Source organism: Zeugodacus cucurbitae, chromosome 2 (assembly GCF_028554725.1).
Source record: "Zeugodacus cucurbitae isolate PBARC_wt_2022May chromosome 2, idZeuCucr1.2, whole genome shotgun sequence".
NCBI classification, from domain to species: Eukaryota; Metazoa; Arthropoda; class Insecta; order Diptera; family Tephritidae; genus Zeugodacus; species Zeugodacus cucurbitae.
This window is the reverse complement of record NC_071667.1, coordinates 48,373,132-48,392,715: the sequence shown is the minus strand read 5'-3', so window position 1 is coordinate 48,392,715 and position 19,584 is coordinate 48,373,132. Positions and strand designations below refer to the sequence as shown.

The 19,584-nt window shown below is 39.7% G+C and overlaps 1 protein-coding gene across 3 annotated transcripts; it reads right to left on the bottom strand.

Annotated features, from left to right (window-relative positions):
• Positions 1 to 2,151: 2,151 nt before the first annotated feature.
• LOC105218121 (intermembrane lipid transfer protein VPS13B) lies at positions 2,152 to 16,749 on the bottom strand. Of its 3 annotated transcripts, none has more exons than XM_029043996.2 (18): positions 15,775 to 16,749; positions 15,115 to 15,718; positions 13,700 to 15,050; positions 12,763 to 13,637; positions 12,469 to 12,673; positions 11,783 to 12,399; positions 11,266 to 11,726; positions 9,818 to 11,194; positions 9,598 to 9,754; positions 7,846 to 8,070; positions 6,694 to 7,742; positions 6,530 to 6,615; positions 6,184 to 6,451; positions 5,361 to 6,119; positions 4,691 to 5,178; positions 4,477 to 4,631; positions 2,641 to 4,416; positions 2,152 to 2,571 (listed from the first exon to the last, which is right to left on the bottom strand). In XM_029043996.2, the coding sequence occupies exons 1-18, from the start codon at positions 16,446 to 16,448 to the stop codon at positions 2,350 to 2,352; spliced, it is 11,349 nt and encodes a 3,782-aa protein (XP_028899829.2). In that variant the 5' UTR covers positions 16,449 to 16,749; the 3' UTR covers positions 2,152 to 2,349. The 3 variants fall into 3 exon arrangements, with proteins under 3 accessions (XP_028899829.2, XP_011191802.2, XP_028899831.2); XM_011193500.3 differs by having other exon boundaries at positions 2,152 to 2,574; positions 15,775 to 16,747; XM_029043998.2 differs by lacking the exons at positions 15,115 to 15,718; positions 15,775 to 16,749 and having other exon boundaries at positions 2,152 to 2,574; positions 13,700 to 14,698; positions 14,757 to 14,892.
• Positions 16,750 to 19,584: the final 2,835 nt, after the last annotated feature.

Below are 19,584 nucleotides of genomic sequence, written 5' to 3'. Positions count from 1 at the left end.
GGTTTTCGCCATTTTGTGGGCGTGTCAGTGGTCCGATTACGCCCATTTCGAACTAAACCTTCTTATGGTGCCAAGAAATACGTCTTCCAAGTTTCATCAAGATATCTCAATTTTTACTCAAGTTACAGCTTGCACGGACGGACGATGAGACGGACGGACAGACAGACATCCGGATTTGAAATTTTCTCGTCACCCTGATCATTTTGATATATACATATAACCCTATATCTAACTCGTTTAGTTTTAGGACTTACAACCAACCGTTATGTGGACAAAACTATAATACTCTCGTAGCAACTTTGTTGCGAGAGTATAAAAAAGATTAAAAAACAAGTAAGGAAGGGCTAAGTTCGGGTGTAACCGAACATTTTATACTCTCGCATTTTATTTATTTAACTTTATTTATATTATATAATACACAATTTGACCCACATATTCGTCATATATATTGTATAAAGTCCATTGAAAGTTGGAAACCCTAATACTAGGTTAGAAGCACCAAGGTCCTCGTGTTCGATATATGGGGCCTTAAAAACCTATGGTCCGATTTCGGCGATTTTTAGAATGGGGCTGCCACACTATTAACATAGTATTTGTGCAAAGTTCTGCACCGATATCTTCACTAGTACTTACTTTATATATTGTAAAGTAAACAATTTTGATTGTCTTCAAAGTTCTGGTATATAGGAAGTAGGCGTGGTTGTGAACCGATTTGGCCTATTTTCACAACATATTATTGAGATGTAAGGAAACTATTACAAACCAAGTTTCATTGAAATCGGTCGAGTAGTTCCTGAGAAATGGTTTTTGACCCATAAGTGGGCGACGCCACGCCCATTTTCTATTTTGTAAAAAAATCTGAGTGCAGCTTCCATCTGCCATTTCTTATGTGAAATTTAGTATTTCTGACGTTTTTCCTTAGTGAGTTAACCCACTTTTAGTAATTTTCAATCTAACTTTTGTATGGGAGGTGGGCGTGGTTATAATCCGATTTCTTTCATTTTTGGACTGTATTAGGAAGTTGCTAAAAAAAACGACTGCAGAAAGTTTAGTTTATATAGCTCTATTGGTTTGCGAGATATATACAAAAAACTTAGTAGAGGGCGGGGCCACGCCCACTTCCCCAAAAAAATTACATCCAAATATGCCCCTTAATAGTACGATCCTTCATACCAAATTTTATTTCCATAGCTTTATTTATGGTTTAGTTATGGCACTTTATGTGTTTTCGGTTTTCGCCATTTTGTGGGCGTGGCAGTGGTCCGATTCCGCCCATTTTCGAACTTAACCTTCTTGTGGTGCCAAGGAATACGTATTCCTAGTTTCATTAAGAAATCTGAATTTTTACTCAAGTTACAGCTTGCACGGACGGACAGACGGACGGACAGACAGACATCCGGATTTGAACTTTACTCGTCACCCTGATCACTTTGGTATATATAACCCTATATCTAACTCGTTTAGTTTTAGGACTTACAACCAACCATTATGTGGACAAAACTATAATACTCTCGTAGCAACTTTGTTGCGAGAGTATAAAAATAAAATGAAATATATTAAATTTATTGTTTTTTATTATGAAAGTTAATTAAATTTTTACTGTCATTTGTTTAATTGTGTTTAAAATATCTTGAATAACATTTTATTCAATATTATATTGATTAATTTTTACGAATTAATACGACGTAATCGCCAAAAACAGCACTCGGGTGTTTATCTGCTAATTTCTGCTAGTTTTCCGTTTTTTTACTTTCGCTATAAATAAAGTTTATTTACAAGTTACAAACCCTGCAAGACACCTCGATGTGTAGTAAAAGCGAAATAGTCACTTTTTTACAGATGCTAGAAAAAATTAGCCAATGCATTAATTACGGATAACTGATGAACAATAAGATAACCAATTTTTACCCGCCTTGTAGGAAAATAGTGCAGACTTGTCAGAATGTTATTTCCGAACTTTATATTATTATTTTTTTACGTCATCATTGGCATATCGCAATTTTGTCTCAATCATTTTCAATAATATGAAGTTATGCCCTTAAGTTCGGAGGAAGTTAAAATTTATGTGTTTCTCTATCTATCTAAACGTCGCATTTGAATTATAATGCATATTTTAATGGAAAACTATGTAAACCACAAAAAAATTACAAATGCAATTAAATAGTTTTATTACAACTTTCTTTAAATAGCTTATAATTTGTAGAAATCGATTTCCTAACCTTAAATACAGATATATAAGTATATATTTACAAACTTGTTTTGAATAGTCATAAAACGTTGTTATAAATTTCGCAAAGGAATTTTGGTGTGTGCTCATCACTAATGTCTAATTTTCAAAACAATACTCCATTAACAATTTCTATTCATTACCCTTAAATACTTAATAATATGTTCGCCCAGCGTTTCATTAATATAGAATGACCAGTCAGTTTGCTTGCGTCTGCTCACTTGCAGTTCATGCTCATGACTTTGCAGTAAATCACTTAATGAACCAGCTGCTGTTGTTGGAACATTCTTTAGTGAAGTTGAGGAATGTATATAAGTGATAATACGTTGGTTGGTATAGTTCTCCTGCTGAAAATTTAACAAATCATTTAATTGACGTCACAAGAAAAAGACTAAAATTTTTAATTGTTTTACCTCGTCAGTGCCTTCTTTATCTTTCACCAAGTGTATATAGTAAAGCGTTTTATCCAACGCATCACTTGTCATCTCCAGCTTGTCAATGGGGATGACACAGATTAAACTGTAACTTTGCAACTCCATAAGAGCAAAAACACTAGATGTGAGAAGAGCATATCCCTGTCGTAATTGTTCGTGCGTTGCCAATGTCACTTCATGATTAAATAAGATCTGATCTGATTTCAGTGTGCCAGGTAACAATTTCCAAACGCGATACGCTGACGGTTCAGTTATAATATTAACGCAAACATTGGCAACACGCAATTCCGGCATAGTATTGAAACCCACAGTATGCAGTACACCTTGTCCGGTAAGTGCTAACAGTTCCGCGGCGCCACTTAGTGGTTTTGTGACTGCGCCTACCAGACCCTTTCCAACGCCAGTCATCACTTCTACGGGCGAACGTGCTTCCAGAGTGTGACGCGCCAGACCACCAACTGCACCCAAAATACTTATACCCAAACCGGTCACTCCCTGCGCTAATCCCTCCGTAAAACCGTGCGGCCGGCAGCGACGTAGTGCTTCAGTACGCTCAATATGCTCCTGATCCAGCGTAAGACGATCGAGATTTCGCGCAACCGAAGCAGCCAACTTCGACACTGAATTCAATGTACCAGCAGTTACGTTACGCAAAAGCGATGCTGAACCTTGTGTAATGCCTACGATAAAACCCCATGGACCACGAAAGAGTCCTTCGACTGGCATCGAAACGAAATCTCGTAAGCCCGTGGTAAACGAGCGCGCCAAGCCACTAGGGCTGCCAAGTATTTCCAGTGAGCCCACAACCCAACCTGCGCCGAAAATAGCACCCGATAGGTAATGCATACTCAGCGACTGTCCGAAACGCAGCGGCATTGTTAGTATGTGTTGCCGGTTGTAGGTGGAAAATGAAAGCGGTGAATGATCAAGCGCAATATATAGACGTATGGAAGTATGCACAGAGAGCAACACACTAAGTGGCTCAATTTGAAATTCACGTATCTGTAGCGGCTCTGCAATACACATTGCTTGACCAACGATAACTCGCGGCAATAGATATTCACCACTGGACAGAGTGATACGTGAAGCAGACTGTTCCAAGCGATAAGCACAGTTTGAGGGCGTACAGTCCACAATTGCGTCAAGCAAACAATTTAGATATGAGTCCTCGATGTAAATACGCATCGGACTGAATGTACACACAATGGAGTGCAGTTTCATTTCATCCTCAAAGAAACCAATATTGAAATGCGCCATTAGGCCACGATTACGTAGAATCTGATATGTGCGATCTAGGAAGTGCACCGGCGGCACCGTCTGCTTCCGTTCGTATAATTGCTGTGCGCACAGCACCACAGGGAAATCATATTGGCCGCACACGTAGTTTTGATTATCCAATTGTAAATTTGGCAACAACAAATGCAATTCTCTATCATCATCGTCGTCATCGAAAGCGATCAACGTATCATCGGCATACAGACTTACGATTTCAGATTTCGTACAGTCATTTGTCTTCCCGTCAGCGTGCAAACTAACAATCAATTCTTTAATAAAGCAACGAATCTTCAGTTGGGTTTTCGTATTACATTCATTCGAAAAGTGTCGGCACTTAGCGGGTATGCGGCTCATAGTTATTGGCTCATGAATGGCAGTGCTCGGTGAGATCGATAGGAGCGATGAGTTCGGGCTTTCAGCGTCAGTGCTAGCCTTCGACGTCAGCAAGCGAGAACGCAGATCCTTTACAGAAAACTCCAGCTATAGGGAGAGGAGAAATTGTGGAGTATACAATTTTTCAAACATTTTATATGATCGTACCTGCGCTATATAATACACAAAAATACGTGTGACCCGATGTTTATCACAGACTATAACCTTGACGTCGCCATGGTTGGGTATGTACAGGAATTTCTCCCATGTTCTATCCGTGCGTATAGGCTTTGACCATTTTAATGTTTTTTTTGTGGGATTATCTAAATATAAATATGTGTGTGTGAGTTTATAAATACTGAAGATAGTAAAAGTCGAATACCTTTATACAGTGCTAAAGTGATATTGCACGTCGTGGACTCAACATCTGGGAAGTTGGTATAAAGCTCTGGTGGTGTGTAGTAACACTTGCTGTATGCCGGCACAGGCTGATACCATTCAAAGTGGCGCCCATTGTACTCAGCGGTAGTGTTGGAAACTTTGCTGTTTTCCGATGCGCTTGTTTGTGCGATAATAAAGGACACATCAGTTTGGTTTGTGACGAGTAATGCTGGGCTATTGTCTTCAAAAACGTTGAAATAATAAATGCGATCCTTTTCGATGAGTGTAGCAACTAATGGTAGAGACTCCTCGCCATTTTGTAGTGCAAAGCTACGCCTTGTAAACGGTATACTAAGCGGAATGGGTATGGAGAAGTCCTCGCGGTCGGGGAGTTTTAAACTGATGAAACATATGTACGCTGTATCCTTTGTACGTTTGGCCTTCTTATTAGGTCTTAAATCGTGAAAAGAGTTAATTGTTTGACCAACGCTAGATTGAAGAAAAAAGAGTGAAGCTTAAGTAAATCCAATATCTCATTCCATCTACCGATTTATATTTTTAGATGCAATTTTTAAGCGTCTATTAATTAAAGTTGTATGCTGTAATAACTATAGTTGAACTTCCCTTGAGTACTGGAAGTTCAACTGTATGTACAAGTAAGCAATTCTCACCAATTATCCGACCACTGTACTTTGTTCAACCCCAATTTGTTTGAATGGGCCGTAAATTCCACGAGCGTTTGCAGCTGCGCACTCTCTTTATGATCTATTGCGAATGTCAACAGTTCCAGTTTACAATTGGCAAAATTGGCAATCACATATTTTGGACGTAGCCGAAATACTTGTTTTTCATGCTCTATTTTGCTTTCCAAAACAAATTTATAGACCTCTGACTCGTATACAATTGCTATATCTACGCTATCATTGTCGGGCAAAATGTAGCCGCGAGCGCCGCCTGTGCTGATGCCATTTGCAAAAACTGGCATTGAGCAAACCCATGGTGAAGCGGAATTTTCTAAAGGCAAACCTATCGTGAACGACTTGCCGATGAAACCTAACATTTCAAGGCAGTTTGATTTGATAGTCGTTCGTTCATTGGATTCACCAATACAAATGCCTATATCTAAGCCCGTAGCATTAATGAACATTGCCGAGGCAGTTACTTCCAAACATGTGGAGCACGAAAACTCTCTTGCAGGTTTTATGCGATAGACAAGATCTACAGCGTCCGTGCAATGTGATATCCGTTCCACACGCAATTCATCTTCGTCATCGATCGGCCATTTCGTTGGTGGCACTGTGTCTGCTTTCAGTTTGTGTAGCGCGTCATCAATGCCCCAGGCGTTTTCATCATACCAAAAAAATGAGTTCCACTGCATTGATTTCAGCGAAAGAGTCTGCTCTGTGCCACATCCGCAATTTAGAGGATACCTATAATTGAGATATTCGTATATGTATTCATTCATGTTATCTTCATGTACATTATACGCATTACTTGGCATTGAACTCAATTTTGTGCTCAGTCAAATGTGTGGCCGGTACATCTAGAACATTGCGGCCGCCGCGTGGTGCGATTTCAAACAATTTCCCTGTTGTACTCTCATTGGCTGTCAACGGACACGGCAGCCGTGATTGCAACTCAAATATGGGCCAAATTGTAACGAGTATACGTTGCGGTTCGAATAATTCGCTGCAAAGATCAGTCATATCTTCACGTATTACTCGTACCCAGAAGCTAACGAATTCGTTATTTATCGTGGGCACTGTGAAGGTAATAAATAAAATATAATATTTGAAGAAGAAATCCTAAAAGAAGAAATTCTAAATTCCAAAACACACACCTTTCACTAACCAAGGCAATTTTTTGTTCGGCTTTAAGGGTATGTCACCAGTACGACCTTTAATCTTGGGCAGCACCAATTTCAGTCTGAAAAAATAGTGATACATTTTAGCAAAGCAGGTTCATATATGCTTTAAAGGTTCTCTAGCAGCTAAATAGAATTACCTCATAAACACATTTGATGTGCGTTGCACAGCAGCATAAAACGATGAGTAACCCTCGCTTTTCACCAAATACTCCAGCGCTCGTTTTTCTTCTGTGCCTTGAGACTCATCAAAGCGCAGCTCCACGCGCAACTCTTGTGGCACCATAGACACCAATTCAATTTGGCCTTTCAACAGTACAACCACTTGTGTGGCTGACAATTTTTGCAATTCAATTATCAGACATTTATCACCAATGCGTATGCTTTGCAACAGGCGTTCACCATCGAATTTAAAGGGTATCGCCACCGACTGGGAGGCGTCGGTCATACGCGTTTCGTTGTCGGCAACGAAGAAAGTCAGCTCCTGACTGTTGCCATCGTTGCCAAAGCTGTACAAACTACACTCGAGCGGCTGAAGTTGTACGCGTTCGGTTGTGCCAGTTTGGCCGAAAGATACGAGCGCTTGCATGCGATTCACCACAATGCATTTGGGTAATAGCACATGACAGTCACTCGGCGCGCTCGTTTTGAAGAGCTCCTCCCAATGTGCTTTCGATGAGAGCAGCGTGTGCAGTATCGATGGTCCAAAATTGATGCGGAAACGCTCAAGTACGGCATTAATATTTAGTTGACGTTTTAGCTTATTTACAGTTACATAACTTTGCAGTTTGGCATCCTCCAGCACGGACAGCATATTTAGAAAACCATAATCCAAACATTTGACATTCAAGGTCAAACTGCTGTCGATGCTGTAAATGTGTGAACTGTTGAATGCCGCATGAATGCTAAGTTTTTCAAGCAGCACAATTAAAAAGGCCTGACTGATTTGTTTGGCTGGTGCGAGTGTGTATTCGGCAAGTGCTGGTGGCAATTTATACTCATAATTGACCTGATTGAAGAATTTCATTTGTAGCGATGCACAAGAGAGCAGCATTTGGAGTTTGGGTACACACTCGGATTGGAAAGCGGTGTCGATGCGCATGCAGCCCACAAGCACTTTTGGATGCAGTATAAAGTCCTCATCGTTGCTTTCCAGCTTGAAAATATCCTCAATTTTTAAGCTCGGTATCTGCATATACGGTTGAGAATAAAAACAAGTAATAGGTTAAACGAACATCGATAAAGAGTACTAGGCATATATGTATGAGTGTTGCTTGAACACATATACTTACTTTGTCCTCCTCCTCCTCCTCGCTGATTTCAAAGCATTCGCCGTTTACAGCCACCAATGATTGCATAATGACAACACGCCAAATATTAGCGCAAATTTCGCGTTCGGGCAACACTATATCCTTGGATGACGTCTCGGAGAGCCAGAATTCGCTGAAGTGTAGAAAACATTCATGCGACTCGCTGAAATATTCCATTTGACAACGGATATTGATGGGCTTCTGTACCTGTTGCAGAAGTATGTACGCATTACAAAAGTATAAATATGGAGCAAAAGTATAAGGACAAAAGTTTGTACTTGTTGTTGTTGTAGCGGTTACCCAAACCTGCCTGAACCAGTAAGCCTAAATTAATTGTCATGCAAGTCATCTAACGGGAGGGCCAGGAAACGAACTGTTTCGACAGGGTCGGACCAAAGGGAAAGGGGTGTTAGATGAGTGGGGTTTAGGGGGCATGCAAAGAGGTAGTTAGTGTCATGGGGGACTCTTTGCATGCAGGTCATGTATTGAGTATGTTGGGGTTCAGCGTAAGAGGTGACTGAGACTCCCTCTGGTGGTTTAGGGAGTTTCGAGATATAGAAGTTAAATAGTATATGGGATAGGACACTACCCTTTGGTAGTCTTGTTTGATTCTTCTTTGTTTAGATGTTTGATCTCGAAACATTACATTGACGAACGCTTAGATATTTCATGGTCCACCTCTTCAACCCTGGAGGAAGCCAGGATTGTTCAATGTCTTCTAGTGGCGTTGTGTGATTGACTGAGTTAAAAGCTTTTGAGAAGTCCAACGCTATTAGGATCGTCCTCTTACAGGGAGATTTTTGATTTAGGCCATTAGTTTTCTGGCCGTTTATGACGTTGGTTCTGTGCTAGGCTCAGGTAGTTGGTGAAGGTCGAGAGTCAAGGTCTCAAGTGTTTTCACTTCACGGAGAGTTATCGGACGAAAATATTCACCTAGGTTGGCTGGCTTCGCTGGTTTCAGTAGTGAGACCACTCTTCCGATTTTCCACTTGTTGGGCATGTTAAGAGTGGTCATCGACAGATTGTGGATAGTTTACTCTCGCCGAGCCAAGGTGTTTTAGCATCAATATGTTTAAGCTGTCAAAGCCAACGGATTTGGATGATTTTGATGACATCCGCAACCTCCTCGCTGAATTTTAACTCGGTCATCATGCCTTCTCGGGTTAGAGAGGGACTTGAGAGTAGTCTAGAGCTTACCTACACCAGTGGAAATTTTGCAAGACTTCAGCTGCTTCACCGATTTCGATCGCTAATATGAATTACCAAGCGTCGAATCTCCAAATTGAGATCCCTTCTTCGGAGATCATAGGGATCGACATGGTACAAAAAGTCGCATTCGTTGGCTAAAACTGCTGCTTCGTCTGAGAAGTTAGGGCGGATGTCCACAATGCGTCAAGCGGGAATGAAGCGAGCAGTGGCAGCTGCGATCACCTTGCAAATTGAAGTTCGACAACGAATACGACCGTAGGAATGGGTAGGAGGTGATCAGTAAATTCTGTGAAGCTGACCCAGTTAGTTTTTTTTTAAGGTTAACAAAGGTAAGGTTGTCCACAGAAATAAAGACGAGAAGTTTTTCGATCGTGACAATTATGGGAAGATTGTCTGATGGAAGAGTTAGCAAAGATCGCCAGGTTATGCAGTTTATCAGACCACCGCTATTATTAGACACTAACATGCCGACAACAACAACAACACCGCAAATTATCAAACGATATTATAAGAGTTTCTACTCACCGCCATCGGCACTGGAAACACTTGGATTTTGCACATTTTTCTTGGTTGCGGGTAACGCCAGCAAATAATTCCGAAATTTTTTTTAATTATCTGAATTTGATATGGTAACGGCAGAAAAGAATCTGTAGACATTTCTACAAACTGGAAAGCGCCAGCCCTGCGTACAGAAAAGAATAATAATTTCGGTATATAAAGGGTTCTGTAATCGCAACAGTATTACCTTAAGTCGTCTTGGTAAAATTCCTCGCGTGTCAGTCTTTTCATGCTAATATTACGTGATTTTAGGAATTCTTTGAAAGAGGGCGTTTTTAACGGTACCAAGTTGTCAGTTGACACCTCAGACGGTTCACCCATCGGTGGACGATTACGTAAGAAAGTCTTCCACTCTTCATTGAGGCGTACAGATAATCTTGCCAAACCTTGCTGCATACGTTGCAGTTCCTTCAAAACGCTCACATCTACATCTAGATGTATTACGTCGAATTTAATTGTGCCACTCACTAGAGGCAAATAAAACCAAGGTTCGCTGACAAAAGCAACAGACGAACGTATAGCAACCGGATGCAGGAAGATCCTGTCTCCCACTTGCAGATGTAGTGAGCCCACCGAAGCTTTGAGCACCGCCTTTTCGGGCCGCTGCAGGAATGTGGCACTAAAGTGCATATCAGCACACACCAACTTGCCCTCGTAATCACTGGCGTGCTTCATCAGTATCATTACCTTATCCAACTTCACATGCAGTCTATCACAATCGTAAAAATGGTTGCGCATGAGCATAAGCTTAGAAGCACTTTGCACAGTTCTTAACGAGCGCGGATTAAAATAGCCGCTGCGCAATATCGTTTGATACAGGATTAGTGAGTTTTGCAGTAGCACAACCGTTTGTTGCTCCTGCAGTGTTATGATTATTGGCCTCGCTATTTCTACATCTGTTTCTACGAGCCTTTGTTTGGTTATGTGCTTGCGTATAGTGACAAGAGGCGGCGGTATGCCCGTTGGCCCCAACTCACCCGGCCTGGTGTCGATAAATTCAATTGGAAACATGCTGGCCGATTCAGCATCCAGTGAGGCGGTAGGCATAGAATGTATATTCAAATTGAATACTGACATCTGTGTTATATTATCGTATATATTTTGCGTGAACATAAAGCTGGGTTGAGATACGGTCAATGTTAATAGTGGCACTAAACGCGACGCTTTGCTTTTGCATTTATCTAGCGACTCGTCGGTCTTTGTCGTCTCTAAGCCGTATAAATCGATTGTAAATGTACCGGCTATGAAGGACACCGTTTGTGGGAATTTACGCGCGCTTGTATCGGGTAACGTATTGCGTGTTGATTGTTGTTCAACGCGCGATAACTGCGACTGTATGCCAGAATCGGTTTTTACATGTTCCGTATTCTCATCAATGGGCTCAAATGCGGGCGTAGAGTTGCGTACACTTTTATTTTTATGGCCAGGTGCTATGAGTAGTTCGCCGCATTGTAGTGTGCTGGTTGAGTTTGTACTCACCTGTTGGGAACTAGTTCTGCTTTGTTTTCGTAATAGTATGCATGAGTTGCTCGACTTTCGTAGAGAAACACTTTTTTCGGCAGTGCTGTAGTATACGAAAAAAAAAACGGTTAACTTAAATTACAGTTCTAAATACTGGTGCGGTTTAGTACTTACTCCAGCAGTTTAGTTAAGCAATATGCCATAAATCCTAATGCATATAATTGATCCGTATTGAGCTTAGCCACGAAATCAGACGCACAATTGAATTCGAGCGCTTGCCCACAAATTAATACATTATTATAGGAAATGCATGGCGCGAAGATGCCGGTGAAAGTGAAACGACTGAAAATGTCTGTTATATGTGGCGACGCCTCGCGATGCTGGGAGTTCCACTCAACCGCTGGGTTTGTGTGCTGGAAAGTTTTCGCTTGTTGCGCCATGTGACCCAAAATCTCCGCCCATTCACCGCTGGACACGGAGAGATTTTGCAACACCAATTCATATTGCCGATCTTCAACCAACGATCCGGGTGTGTTCAGGAAACCCAGTTGAGCAGCCTTGCTGTACACGTCTGGTCGTATTGGTGTGCGTTGTAGTGGATTCTCCAAAGTTGGTGTTACCTTCAATGACTCAATCTACAAATATTATAAGATGAAAGAGTTTGTGATAAAGTTATGTGTATAATGTCTACCTTCCATATGAGCACTGTGCAACATTCGCGGTTTGTTGACAAAGGTGTATACATCGTAAATCCCTTGCTATCCAAATGAATGAGTGGCAGATCGGCAGCTGTTGGTGGATTTGCTTGTATTGCCGTTGCGCTCGTTTCTTTGGCGCTTGTGTTGCAGCCATTCGTCACGAATAGCATACCCAAAGAGCCTACAAACTCTTTTAAGACATCTACATCGATGATTATTTCCATGGCTTGGATTGTAACTATAATTTCGGCTATAGAGCGATTGGCATCATACTTCGGTTTGACACCAATGCGAGTATAAAAGCTCTTAAGCCCCACAGACGTGTAGACAAAGTTCAGAAATGGCATATTGGTTACATCGCCGAGCATTTTCAAACGCAAACCGGGTTGCGCTATCCAACCATCATCGGCATCTGGTGTATAGTACAGTAGATTACATTGTCCAACTTTGCCCGTAAATTTAGTAAAGTCTTCACGTTTGTCAACGGTTGAAAGCAAATCTTCAAGTTCAAGCACCATTTTGCTCTTGCGTTCTTTGGCGGTCAATTCACAGATTATTTTAGCGATGGACCATTGGCAGAAAAGTGATGTGGTGTACACAGTTGTATTTTCTAGGGTATTATCAAATATATATTTATTATGAACATATGTTTTTTTATTTTTGTTTTTCAAGTTTTTACTTTTTTCCAAGAATACCGAGGACACTGATGAACTAGTTTCCAATTCCAGAAAATGTTTTATTGCTGCATTTTCCTCAGATGCTGTTACGATTCGCATAGGCGGTGGCGGTTTTTGCATTTGTGCACTGGCACTTAATTGCGCCATGGGTCCTATAAGCGTGATGACTCTACCCAAAATACCGACATGAGTATGCAACGCCTTGCACTACAAAGAAACCAAATAATATTAATAATTTTTTAGGATGTCACAAGAAACAGATGTCCTCCATACAGATAGTATGGTGACTTGCTCACCTTAGCCTCTGACACATGAAAATGTATAGGCATGGTATCTATATGCACCGTTATAGCGTCTACTTCGACGTCGTTATTTTGTGCTTGCGTTGTTGGTGTATTAATTTCTGTATTTACAATTTCCGTTGGTGGCGGCAGTGGTGAGGAGCATCCGTCTATATGTGCAACAGTTTCGGCTATAAGTTCATTTGGCTTTTCTTTTGTAGCGCTCAGTGCCGTCACCGGCGCAGGCGCTACATTGGCTTCCATTTGTTTCTTGTGTGTAACAACAATTGTAGCGGTGGTATAAACATCTGGCAGCAGAATATCCACTTCTACAGAGTTGCACCTTTTCAAATTAAAGCCATACAACGCAATTACCCAATTGATAGTGTCTTTTGGTGTCGTGTATATGATGAACTTCTCTTGGAGATTAGTGCGTGATAAGTTTTCGGCGTTCGTAGACCGCATAGAAATTTTGGGCAATTGAATTTGCGTATATTCATTCAATACATCTTCACCATTTGTATGCCATTTCATTTTCTCAGATATATTCAGTGTAATGTGACCTAATTCGAAGCAGATGACAAGTGCTCGGATTTGTTGCCATAACGAAGTAGTTGTTGCCTCAGTCGATGGTGAAACGCTCACAGTTTCCAAGTCAACTTTTTCATCGCGTTCGGAACTGAAGTGTATCGTTTCTTCGGGATGTGAGATTTTACGCGAGGGCAGTGAGTTGCGAGAGGAGCGACGCATGAGTGGGGGCCCAGCGCCTGTGCCACTGTTGGTAGTAATATTTGTATGCACACGTGCCGGTTGGCTACTGCTGACATGCGTCTGTGACGGCGTTTGTGTTTGATATTGTTGTGAGTGCAGCTCCACTTCGCTTGACGGCTCTTGAAGCACAAAAATTTGTAAATTAAGTGATTTCCTAATAAAAGAATCCATTTGCTCTTACCTTTTTCGACTGTGTGATCGTATTCCTCTTGGTACTTGAGAAATTCGAGCAGTGTTGCATCAATAAATACCGAGATTGGTTCCATCCACACTGCCAACGCGATGAGCGCTTCTCTTTTATTTGCCGCTGTTTGTAAACCCTCGGGATTCAATTGTATGCTAGCACTTAACCACTTTTTTATATTATTACCCCTTTCCGAGTCCATTAATAAATGTTTGGTGCGACAGTATTCGGTGTAGGTGACCACATGCGAGAGCAACCTTTGAAGTTCAATATAGCCCGCATTATAGCTCTGAAAGCATTGGAATTCGATGTGAAGCTCTCTGATTTCGGTGTGAAGTGTTGGTTCGGATTCATTTTTTATTATTTGCATCGTTTGGTTTGCTATTTTCCACAACAAATACGGCCGATAGCTAAGTACACAATTCAAAAGACGCTCAGCAATTATTAAATTGCGCTTATTGAAATCAATAAAAATGAGTTCAAAATTCAAATCTACTTTTCTTAGCGGTATCAGTATGTCTTCCTTCCAGTGCTGCTTTTGCAACAGGTCCGAATAGGTCAAATGTATATGCGGTATATGCATCAGTCTAACTGTAGTCTTACGCATTCTATTCATCATCGATAGTGACAATTGTGACATGTGCACAGCATAATTATCATTGCAGGCGTCAAGTAGATTATGCGGTTTTTCGGGCAGTTGGCATGTGGTGTGCACAAGTTTATCGACATGTAGCGGCCTGCAGAAGGTGCCATCCAAATGTTTGATGTGTAACAAGAAATAGGGCATTGCTAGCTTCATTGCGCTGGGCAAGCGATTATGTGTGTGCTTTTGTGTGGCTGATGTTGGTTCCGTGGCTGTGTAAATCTCGAAGTTGATATTTTTCAAATCGAATTTATAGATACAAAGTGGTATGTGCTCCATAAGTTCATCGTAGTCCTCCATTAGCGGTGGTGGCAATTTGCACGTGCTGCTATGAGTAACTGTATCTAATTGGTCTACATGATAGCCTGAATAATCGTAAGAATCAATTAAATCTTGTATTGTTTGTTTAACCTGTCGAAATGACTGATTCCAACGAAATGTGAGACCAGAAGATAGCACACGGTACGCAAGATGTGTGTCCTTGACAGTTTGTGCTGTTGCTTCGTGCTCCGTCTGTCTGTTATCACGCATTTTTGTTGTTTTATATTCGACGGAATCAAAAGCAATAATAGGTGTCCGATTAAGTAAATACTCGTCGGTATAGGTCGACATATACTCGTTGTAACTAGTGCACACTTTGTTGTCCAAAGTTGTAATCTTCTCATCGAATAGACTGTTTTCCATGAAACCGGTTAACTTTTCTAGCTGAAAAATACCAAGAAGTATGAATTTATATATACTGACTAAGTTAATATTTCGTTTTATTTACCGAAGAACTTGTAATCAATGCTGCTTCCGAAATGTCATCAACTTTGTAGGAGCCCAACGGATCGACTATTAAATAGGAGATGCCTGATTTCATGCTTCGCCAATTTTGGTCTTCACACGAAACTTTTTCAAAATATAATCCTCCTAGGGTTAAACGCACGATAGGTGTGTATTTAATGCGTTTTGTATTGCTAACAAAAGTGTCCACTATGAGTTCGGAGTTTTTCAGTGTAACATTTAACTCTTCTAGGTATAAACCGATGTCTCGTAAATGGCCAGCTACCTCATCAACATTGGGTTCTTCGAATACCGGAGGCTCAAAGGATAACGTTGGCAGCTTATTCCAAGCCCACAACAAAAATGAATCCCGACTAGCAGCTTCACTCTCCTGATCTACTATTACATCTTCTTGTTCCGTGGTTAAGTTTTTTGTGTTATTTCGCCCGAAATCTCTCGTTATATCTATAAGACGCATAACCATTGGGAATTGCATAGACGTTATATTGACATCCATTGATTTGGTGAAAATTCCGATTCGCGTGAGACTTGTCGTTGTCATTGTGTTGGTATTATATTTACGTAAAATACGCACCTCAAACGAACATCTTTAAACAAATTAAATATTAAGCAAAAATATTACAGATGAATATTTGTCTTTTACCTGTATAGGATGGGCTCCTGACACACCTCAATGTGTCCAGCAGAATTACGTTTATCTATACATATAGTGAGATCGGATACCTTAACTAATTTGCGCATTAGCACTTTGACAGGATGCACATCGGTCATGGTCATTTTCCAACGTTCGTCAGCTGCACCGAATTGCAAAAGCTGCACATTCATGGATACGACAATATCATCCTCCACGTACTTTAAAATTATATTTTGGCACTCCAAACTAATGTTGTTAATTATTTTATTAACTATACCAGAGCCAGGGGTTTGTTGAGTTGGTTGTTGTTCTTCTGAGCGCCTGCGTTTCTTGGCGTTGTCACCAGTTTTGCGTTGTGGTGAAGAACTTGCTGATGATACATCCTCTGGTTTGTCACGCCTTAATTTGAGCACAAACTCTATTGTATTGATTATAATACGAATTGGTTCAGAAGTGATCTTTGTCCAGGGTACACGTATGGTTAATTCATGTACGTGCCCTGATAAAAATTCACATGGCAATTGCAGTTCCTCTTCTAGAACGTCCAAACGCAAATCCAGATTCTGTAACGTTGCTTCACCCTCCCAGAGAGAGAGTTGCATATCCTCAGAACGTATGTTCTTCACATACTTTGCCACGTATTCCATTATCACGGGCGTTACGTAGGATTCAATGCGAAACATTTTGACCTATGTCAGTTACTGCAGCACTGTATTACTTATTAAAACTCTTGCCTTATTTTGGCCTTTTAAAAACTATTAATTTTTTATTGCATATAAATATGCATTTTTATTGTGCACACACCCATAAATTGCACGACAGTTACGAATTTCGAGCAAATTGCTAATAAATTACGTACGGTAGAATTTTTATTTTGACGTTAGCAATCAGCTGTTTAGATGTCAAACTTCTATGATGTGATTGGTGGACTAAAAGCCGGTTGTTTATTTAGAAAAACAAAGTGAAAACGAAAGACAATAAATAAGTGATGTAAACAAAGGGAAAATTTTGTTATGCGATTGTTGATAATAACCCTTAGTTGAACAAAGGGACTTTATTATTCAGTGTGCTGAGATCTTTAATTGTGTGATATTTTGATAAGTGTTATTTTATCCATGCGAATTGTAGGCATGTTCTGAATGGCGCAATTTGTTATATATTTTCTTAAAGATTTTGTTTAAAAATTTAATATATGGCCAATACAATTATAACATTATTCAAAAAGATTAAAAAATGCCTAAAATTTGTTGAAATTTTCTATTAAAATAGAAGTAATTTCAAAATTGGACAAAATTAATTTAAAGTCTAATTTGCGAGAGGGTTTTATATGGACGAACAGTAGCTAATTGTAATCCACGAAATTTGTATGCTGAGAAATGTTAATGAATTCCTATAACCAGGTTGCCTACTTATGCATACTTAGTTCCATACCATTTATTCAAAATTGATAATTTCCGAATGAAGTTTTTAAGAAGCGGTGTGAGAATATCTAAATAAATTACTCGAATTTCTTGTGGAATTAGCAATCCCACAATATTCCAGTGTTTGAACTCATTCGCTTATCGATCAATTGGCAAATGTGCTTCCGCCGTTTTCCAATAGATGTCTCTATGGTCAAGCACTGGTCGATTAAATCGTTTTATATCGATCTTGGACATTTGTGGCAACATTAACCCAACAAAATATTGGAATCTGTTTGCATCCCAAATTATTCTCAACTGAAAATGGCACTTTTTGAGCCGAATTCTCGACATTTGCGGAAAATGTTGTCTTTCTTTTTTGATTCCAAGAAAAGTGCGGCTCAGGCTCATAGACATTGCTTCCGCCGTATTTTTGTAAATTTAAGGTTTTTTTATATATACATATTTGTAATTGACAACGACAAAGTTATCCACTTGATTTCGTATAAGAGAGCATGCGGATACATCATTAAAAATTCTATCGCCGCTTATTGAGTGCTACCAAATTTTGTTTTAGGAAAAACAAAATTTGATTCAGATTTAAGTATTTCTCCAGGTTAGCAAATGGTTCAACTATTGCGCATGCTTGAGAGGACACTTTAGCGCAGGGGTGTACCATATGTGAGTGCTGCCTGTCTGCTTAGCCATTCGATGACAGCTTTTATCTGTTCACCGAAGTGTTCTTTCATAAAACCATTGATTGAAACCGAGATCACGAGCTTCAATTTCAGGCATAAAAAAAATACCTCTACTAGGGTCATCCTTTATATCGTTATCGTAAAAACTTGTACTGAAATAGTTCATAGAGTTAACAAGTAAGGAAAGGCTAAGTTCAGGTGCAAATGAACATTTTATTCCTTCGCAACTTATTTATACAGTTTTATTAAGATAACATATGTACAATTTGACCCATATATTCGGCATAAAGTCCAGTAGAGTTACACTATATCCAAGACTATATGCTCACTTCATTTTGATAAATCTCACATATTAACCGATATATGCGGTATAAAGCCCACCGGAAGTTTGATAATCCGAATGACTAGATTTTAACCATTTTTGATACAGAGACACACTATTAGAAGAAAATGATTCCCTCTGAATTAAATTAAAATATCCCACAGATTTACCCCTGAGTTCGTCATTTTCGATTTCAGGGGTCTTGAAAAGTTTTAGTGGTATATAAATCGGCCGAATAATTTCTGAGACATGGTTTCTGTCCATAAGTGGGCTACGCCCATTTTCCATTTTTTTTTAACTGAGTGCACATTCTTTCTTTTTGCCAATTCTTCTGTAAAATTTAGTGCATCTGACGTTTTTCGTTAGTGAGTTACCTCACTTTTAGTAATATTTATTCTCTCGCAACATAAGTTGTTAAGAGAGTATTATAGTTTTGTTCACCTAACGGTTGTTTGTAAGTCCTAAAACTAAAGGAGTTCTAACTCGTTTACATATACAGTATACGCACGAAAAGTAAATCGATTGGTATTTTGGGTAATTTACTTTTTCGAATAATTTACTATGAAGAGACAAAATCTTGAATATTCTTTTGCAATATATTTTCTGACCATTTTTGTACGACAATTCAAAAAGTCTGACACCTGATTTGCATCGTTTTCATTTTTAAACCAGTGGATCAAGTAGGAGAGTTTATTTACTAAAAATACGCGATAAACAAGAGAGTAAGTGTTTTTGCAACATCGTAAAAAACGCTGCTTGTCTTGTTTCGAATTTTTTATCACACTCTCTGAAAAGTAAATTAAAAAATTTACTTTTTCGAGGTGCATGTGTAATCTTAAAGGTGATTAATTTTTCCGCGATTATTTACTTTCTGAGAATTTACTTTTCGAGAGTATACTGTACTAAAGTGATCAGGGTGACGAGTAAAGTTCAAATCCGTATGTTTGTCTGTCCGTCCGTGCAAGCTGTAACTTGAGTAAAAATTTAGATATCTTGATGAAACTTGGTACACATGTTTCTTGGTACCATGAGAAAGTTAAGTTCGAAGATGGGCAAAATCGGACCACTGCAACGCCCACAAAATGGCGAAAATCGAAAACACATAAAGTGCCATAACTAAATCATAAATTAAGCTATTGAAGTAAAATTGGTATGAAGTATCGTACTATGAAAATGGGCCAAAGCGGACCATTACCACGCCCACAAAGCATATTTGGATGTAATTATTATGGGGAAGTGGACGAGGCCCCGCACCCTACTAAGTTTTGTGTACATATCTCGTAAACTATTAAAGCTATATCAAGGAAACTTTCTAGAGCAATTTCTTTCAGGTACTACCTTATACAGTCCAAAAATGGAGGAAATCAGATTATAACCACGCCTACCTCCCATACAAAGG

Bases quoted from the DNA above. Each gene is read 5' to 3' on its own strand.
- LOC105218121 (XM_011193500.3), bottom strand. From the start codon at position 16,448: ATGTTTCGCATTGAATCCTACGTAACGCCCGTGATAATGGAATACGTG. The intron at 13,638-13,699 runs GTAAGAGCAAAT...TTGTGCTTCAAG, and splicing joins CGATCACACAGTCGAAAAAG to AGCCGTCAAGCGAAGTGGAG. The intron at 12,400-12,468 runs GTAAAAACTTGA...ATAATACCCTAG, and splicing joins CTCGGTATTCTTGGAAAAAA to AAAATACAACTGTGTACACC.